The sequence below is a fragment of the Podarcis raffonei genome, chromosome 12 (genome assembly GCF_027172205.1).
Source record: "Podarcis raffonei isolate rPodRaf1 chromosome 12, rPodRaf1.pri, whole genome shotgun sequence".
Taxonomy (NCBI): domain Eukaryota; kingdom Metazoa; phylum Chordata; class Lepidosauria; order Squamata; family Lacertidae; genus Podarcis; species Podarcis raffonei.
The window spans coordinates 17,375,817-17,382,344 of NC_070613.1; the positions used below are offsets into that span (position 1 = coordinate 17,375,817).

Sequence of the window (6,528 nt, forward strand, 5' to 3'; positions counted from 1 at the left end):
TGAGCAAACCAACACACATTGCCACCCAGGGAAGAGTTGGAAGACCATTAAGTCCAGAGCCCAACTGTGACAATGGAAATGGTGCAATTAGCTAAGGAGAGTAGGAAGACAGGGTTTTGCAGAGGTCCAGGGGTAAGGCATCTCAGGCCCAGGGGGTGAATGGGACCCTCCATACCTCTCTGTCCGGCATGCTGGACTCTCCCCAGGCCCCACCCCTTCACTAGCCCTTCAATTTGCACCCCCAGGTGGTTTGGCCTGGCTGGAAAGTGTCCTTTAACTGATTATGCCTCTTGTCTGCCTTGGATGGAGGATACAGAGCGACATGTGTAGAAATTAGTCTCCTGGGCAATGCAGCCTTCAGGGCTGTGTATAGAACTGTAGAGCTGGAAGGGACCACAAGGGTCATCTGGTCCAAGCCCCTGCAATGCAGGGATGTTTTTGCCCAATGTGGGGCTCGAATCCAATGTGAGCCTCATGCTTATAAAGATGGGGTTGAAGAAGATTCCCCACTTCTGGTATCGGGTTGGAGTGGGATATTTTTTTAAAAAAGGTAAAGGACCCTTCACAGTTAAGTCCAGTTGCGAATGACTCTGGGGTTGCGCGCTCATCTCGCTTTACTGGCTGAGGGAGCCAACATTTGTCTGCAGTTAGTTTTTCCAGGTCATGTGTCCAGCATGACTAAGCCGCTTCTGGCGAAACCAGAGCAGCGCACAGAAATGCCGTTTACCTTCCCACCGGAGCGGTACCTATTTATCTACTTGCACTTTTTGGCATGCTTTCGAATTGCTAGGTTGGCAGGAGCTGGGACCAAACAACGGGAACTCACCCCATCGCGGGGAATCGAACCGCCGAACTTTCGATTGGCAAGCCCAAGAGGCTCAGTGGTTTAGACCACAGTGCCACCCATGTCCCTTTGAGTGGGATAGGCAAGTCCATATTAAATAAACACATAATATAAAAGGTGACTGCCAAGATTTGAAGGGAGAGGGAGAGAAACGGCCTGAAGGATGAATATTTGCTGAACCTGGCAGGGAAGGCAATGAATAAACTGGTGCCACCTGCTGCCAACCCACCCAGTCCAAAACGTACTGGTGCTCCAAATCCCAGTGAAATCTGCATAGCAAAGCCAGCAGCAGCAGTTGCTACCATTAGCCGCTCCAGCTAGATAGATGCCATTTGAAGCAGTGCCTCATCCCATTCCCATAATATTCCCAAGGGAGCGCCTCGATTGCAGAATTTGCACGAAGACACACAGGACACCTGTTTGCAACACTGTTTGTTAACTAAAAGGAAACGCTGTTGCATGCGCCCCCGCTGAGCTCAAGCGTTTCAAGCCTGGGAAAAAGTGTTTTTGTAAGCCCCACTAACAATGTAACACAGAACTTCTGGGGAAGAAATCTTCATTTTTATTATATGTGAATTGAATACTAGCCAATATAGGACTGGGAACGGGTGTTTAGCTTGGGTGTTGTTTGGAGCAGAATCCCTTCTTTATGCAACTTACCTGCCAAAGTGTTAAAGCGGGACATTTACACTTTTTTAAAAGAAAAAAACACCGAGGAACCGACAGCGAGCCCAGGGCCTTAAAGGGCCAGCAGCGGCAGTCGCCTTCCCACCCCGGTGCGAAACCCGCTCCACCTTAAGCGAGCCTGCTGGGTCGGGGTCCCTGTTCCCCGCCCGGAGCCCTCGTGATAGGTAGCTGGGACAGGCGAGGCGGGGCCTGGCATCCTCCTCTATAAATATCCCTGAGAGCGCGGCCACCGGATTGGCGCTGCTGGAGCTGGAGCGAGCGAGAAGTTGTGCCAAAGGGACTGGCGGGGCTGCTGCCGCCGCCGCCACTGCCACTCCGCGAGCCTCTCTCTCTTTCTCAGGTGGCAGCGCTTCTTCGGGAGCTAGCGAGCGCTGCAAGTCTCCCGCAGCTGCTTGGGGATCTGAAAGGCGACTCGCTGGGCGCAGGGGGACCGGCGATCTCCCGGGAAGCGCGGAGAGCGCGCTGAACGCCGCCGCAGCTTTCGGGGCTCCTCAGCCATCTTGACACTGCACGGCTGGGGGAAAGTTGCGGGAAGCGAGCAGCAGCAGCAGCAGCAGCAGCCGAGCCCGTCCTTGCGACAAAGCCGAGCAGGGAAGAGATGAACGCGAGACGGCGGGAAGCGGACTGAGCCGAGAAGGGAAGCAGCAGGAGGCGCCCCAAAGCGGCGGGGGATCCCCCGAGCCGCCGCTTCTGCCGGGCCAGAGGGCGCACTTGCTTCGCGGGAAGGAGGTGGCGAGGCGAGCTGGAGCTTGGAGAGGTGGCGCCCGGAGCAGCGGCGGAGGAGGAGATCGGCTTGGCAGCGGCAGCAGCAGCAGGAGGACCGGCGTGGCTGGCTCGTTCGGCGCCCGAGGAGTCTGCCTGGACGCGCCGCCGCCGCCGCTCCGGGCCGAGCATGGAGCGCAGTTACCTGTTGGCCGTGGCTTTCCTCCCGCTCTTGCTGCCGGCTTGGTCGCCGGGGCTGCCGCGCTCTAGCTGCGCCGCCTCGGCCGCTTCTGCTGCCGCGGCTGCAGCCGCCGCCGCGTCGTCGTCGTCCTCTTCGGCGTCTTCTTCGTCCGCGTCGGCGTCGTCGGCCAAGGAGCTGTCTTGCCAGGAGATCACAGTGCCCCTGTGCAAAGGCATCGGCTACAACTACACGTACATGCCCAACCAGTTCAACCACGACACGCAGGACGAGGCGGGGCTGGAGGTGCACCAGTTCTGGCCCCTGGTGGAGATCCAGTGCTCGGCGGACCTGCGCTTCTTCCTGTGCAGCATGTACACGCCCATCTGCCTGGACGACTACAAGAAGCCGCTGCCGCCGTGCCGCAGCGTGTGCGAGCGGGCCAAGGCCGGCTGCGCGCCCCTCATGCGCCAGTACGGCTTCGCCTGGCCCGACCGCATGCGCTGCGACCGCCTGCCCGAGCAGGGCAACCAGGACACGCTCTGCATGGACTACAACCGCACCGAGCTCGCCACCGCCGCGCCGCCGCCCCCGCAGCCCAAGCCGCCGCACCGCAAGCCCGCCGGCGGCGGCGCCAGGATCCCCGGCGCGGCCGTCCCTCCGCCGCCGCTGCCGCCGCCCGCCGAGCCGCCCCTGCGCAAGGCCCGGCCTCCGGCGCCGTGCGAGCCGGGCTGCCAGTGCCGCGCGCCCATGGTCTCCGTGTCCAGCGAGCGCCACCCGCTCTACAACCGCGTCAAGACCGGCCAGATCGCCAACTGCGCGCTGCCCTGCCACAACCCGTACTTCAGCCCCGACGAGCGCGCCTTCACCGCCTTCTGGATCGGCCTGTGGTCCATCCTGTGCTTCATCTCCACTTTCGCCACCGTCTCCACCTTCCTCATCGACATGGAGCGCTTCAAGTACCCTGAGCGGCCCATCATCTTCCTGGCCGCCTGCTACCTCTTCGTCTCCTTGGGCTACCTGGTGCGCCTCGTCGCCGGCCACGAGAAAGTGGCTTGCAGCGGCGGCGCGGCGGCGGGTGCAGTGCCGGCGGGCGCCGGCGGGGGCGCTGCAGGAGCAGCCGCGGCAGTCGGAGGGCGCGGGGCGGCAGGGGGCGCTGCGGAGCTGCAGCCGGAACTAGCCGTGGCGGAGCACGTGCGCTATGAGAGCACTGGCCCTGCCCTGTGCACGGTGGTCTTCCTGCTGGTGTACTTCTTTGGCATGGCCAGCTCCATCTGGTGGGTCATCCTGTCGCTCACCTGGTTCCTGGCAGCCGGCATGAAGTGGGGCAACGAAGCCATAGCGGGCTATGCGCAGTACTTCCACCTGGCCGCCTGGCTGCTGCCCAGCGTCAAGTCCATTGCCGTGCTGGCTCTCAGCTCGGTGGACGGGGACCCCGTGGCGGGCATCTGCTACGTGGGCAACCAGAGCCTGGAGAACTTGCGGGGCTTTGTGCTGGCCCCCTTGCTGATATACCTGGCCATCGGCTCCATGTTCCTGCTGGCGGGCTTCGTCTCGCTCTTCCGCATCCGCAGCGTCATCAAGCAGCAAGGGGGCCCCACCAAGACGCACAAGCTGGAGAAGCTCATGATCCGCTTGGGCCTCTTCACCGTCCTCTACACGGTCCCGGCCGCCAGCGTGGTGGCCTGCCTCTTCTATGAGCAGCACAACCGCCCCCGCTGGGAGGCCACGCACAACTGCCCTTGCCTGCGGGACCAGCAGCCTGACCAGGCGCGCCGGCCGGACTACGCGGTCTTTATGCTCAAGTACTTCATGTGCCTCGTGGTGGGCATCACGTCCGGAGTGTGGGTCTGGTCCGGGAAGACTCTGGAGTCCTGGAAGGCGCTCTGCACCCGTTGCTGCTGGGCCAGCAAGGGGACTGCTGCTGCAGTGGCGGCAGGGAGCATCGGAGTGGTTGGCGGCGGCGGAGGGGGCATGGTGACTGCCGCTGCGGTGGGGGGACTGGGGGGCGGAGCGGGGTCCATGTACAGCGATGTCAGCACCGGCTTAACGTGGAGGTCTGGCACCGCCAGCTCAGTCTCATATCCAAAACAGATGCCCTTGTCCCAGGTGTAAAAGATGGAGTTCTTGGGGACAGGTGGGGAGAGGGTGCAGCTGACTATATTCCCCGCCTCCCCTTCATTCCCAAGCTTCTCAGTGGCTTCTCCAGGTGCAGGACGGATACAGCTGCTGGAGGCTGTCAAGTGCCAGGCCAGCTCCTCCTCAGCTCCCTTCCTACACTCCTTGTCTAGAGTCACATGCTCCATACTTCAAGGCACCAGCCTCCCAAAGCAAAGGACTGTCCTTGGACTGGCGGGAGTCCTCTTGGTTGCTGGATGGGGTTCCCTCTGCTTTGCTTTTTCTCCTCCTTTCAAACTCAAAAGGTGACATCAAAGCAGCAGGTGTCTATGAAAGGACTGCAGGGTTTGGGAAACTTTCTTTTTAAAAAACAAAAACAAAATGACTTTCTTTTTTAAAAAACAAAATCAAATGAACAAACTGGCAGATGCCTTAAACACATTCAAGTTGTGTCTTAATTATACACCCCAAATAAATACGGGTTTCCTATGTTAAAAGATGTATTTATATAATTATTTGGTACCTTGTACAAAATGTGTAAGATATGTATATAACCCAAATGCTTTACAGTCTGTAAATTTTTTTTGTAAAAAGAAAAAAGTTTAGAGGCTTACCACCAACTGCTCCCTCTTAAGAGCAAATATTTGAGTATTCTATTTTGTCAATAAAATAATGATAAATGATCTGTTTGGGAGGGGAAACATCCCCCTATCAATGCCCTGATTATTCCTGTGGGTTGAAATTTTGCATATCATCTAAGAGCAGAGTTGGCTAGGAAAAAAATCATGGGAGGCTTGAAGGGGTCTAGGGTTTGCACCTTCAAGATTTAAATGGCCTTGTTCCTCTAAGTCAGGGTTGGAGAATCAGTGGCAGTCCAGATGTTGCTGTCCAACTCCCATCAGCCCCAGCCAGCCTGGTCAGGAATGATGGAAACTGGAGTCCAGCAACATCTGAAGTGCCACTGATTCTCCATCCTGTGCTTTAGTGTTCTTCTAAGAAAGGTGTGGGGGACCTTTGGTCCTCTAGCTGTTAATGAACTACAACTCCCATCAGCCCCAGCAAGCATGCTAATGGCCAGGGTTGATGGGGGATGTAGTTTGAACAGCTGTTCAAAGACAAGGATAGGGAGCCTATGGTTTCTCCATATGCTGTTGGACTACATCTCCCAACATTCCTGACCACTGGCAATGCTGACTGGGGCTCATGGGAGTTGTAATTCAGCAACCTCTGTAGGGCCCATGTTCTTTCTCCTTTAAGATTCATTGCCAACTCTGGAGCGGAGTATGATTTGACAACAGGGAGCAGCCTTGTTAACTCAAAAGTGTACATGGGTTCCCAATCTACAAGCAGTTTGCTTTCAAATAGTGCCATCTGAAATCTAAGGCAGGCTGGGAGGGGCAGCTGAGGTATTTCGCCTCAGAGCTTTGCTTTTTAAACAGCAGAAAATCCTCAGGGTGGATGCAAAACTCCATACTCGCTATGGTGAGGAAAAAAGAGAAAAGGAACCATTCCAGAGTGGTACTCCAAACTGCTTCCTCCCAGAGACTTTTCAGGTCTCCTTTAAAGCAGATGTACTGGAGACTCGAGACCTTCCTTGTGGGCCATAATTTCTCTTGCAGCCGTTTGCTGCCCTGTCACAAGGAATATAAACAAGGGCCGGGTATTCGTCTCTCTTGGCTGCTTTGTTTTGACTTCTGCCCAATGAATGTTGCTTTAGGAATGCGAGAGACCTGCATGCTCCATTTTGCCTGTTTTTGTCCATGCTTGTTGGGGTGATCAGCACCTGCCCCTTCTGCAGGCTGAGGCAGAATTGCTAAAGCTGGTTTAGGGAAGAAAAGTAAGCTGAGAATTGTCAGAAGCATTTTTTTTTGAGTGGGGGGGAAAGCACTTAGGGATAGATATCTCCCTTCTGGGAGACTGTCCTTGTCAAGGCTAAAGCTAATTGATTGGGGTAAGAGGCGGTGGAATTAGCAGAATGCCTGGGTTGGGGGAAGCTGAA

At 56.8% G+C, this 6,528-nt stretch overlaps 1 protein-coding gene across 1 annotated transcript; it reads left to right on the top strand.

Annotated features, from left to right (window-relative positions):
* Positions 1–1,743: 1,743 nt before the first annotated feature.
* On the top strand, positions 1,744–5,212 carry FZD8 (frizzled class receptor 8). The gene has a single exon (XM_053410054.1). The coding sequence runs from the start codon at positions 2,424–2,426 to the stop codon at positions 4,524–4,526; it is 2,103 nt and encodes a 700-aa protein (XP_053266029.1). The 5' UTR covers positions 1,744–2,423; the 3' UTR covers positions 4,527–5,212.
* The last annotated feature ends 1,316 nt before the right edge of the window (positions 5,213–6,528 follow it).

Excerpts from the sequence above, each read along its gene's own strand:
- FZD8 (XM_053410054.1), top strand. The coding sequence starts at position 2,424 with ATGGAGCGCAGTTACCTGTTGGCCGTGGCTTTCCTCCCGCTCTTGCTG.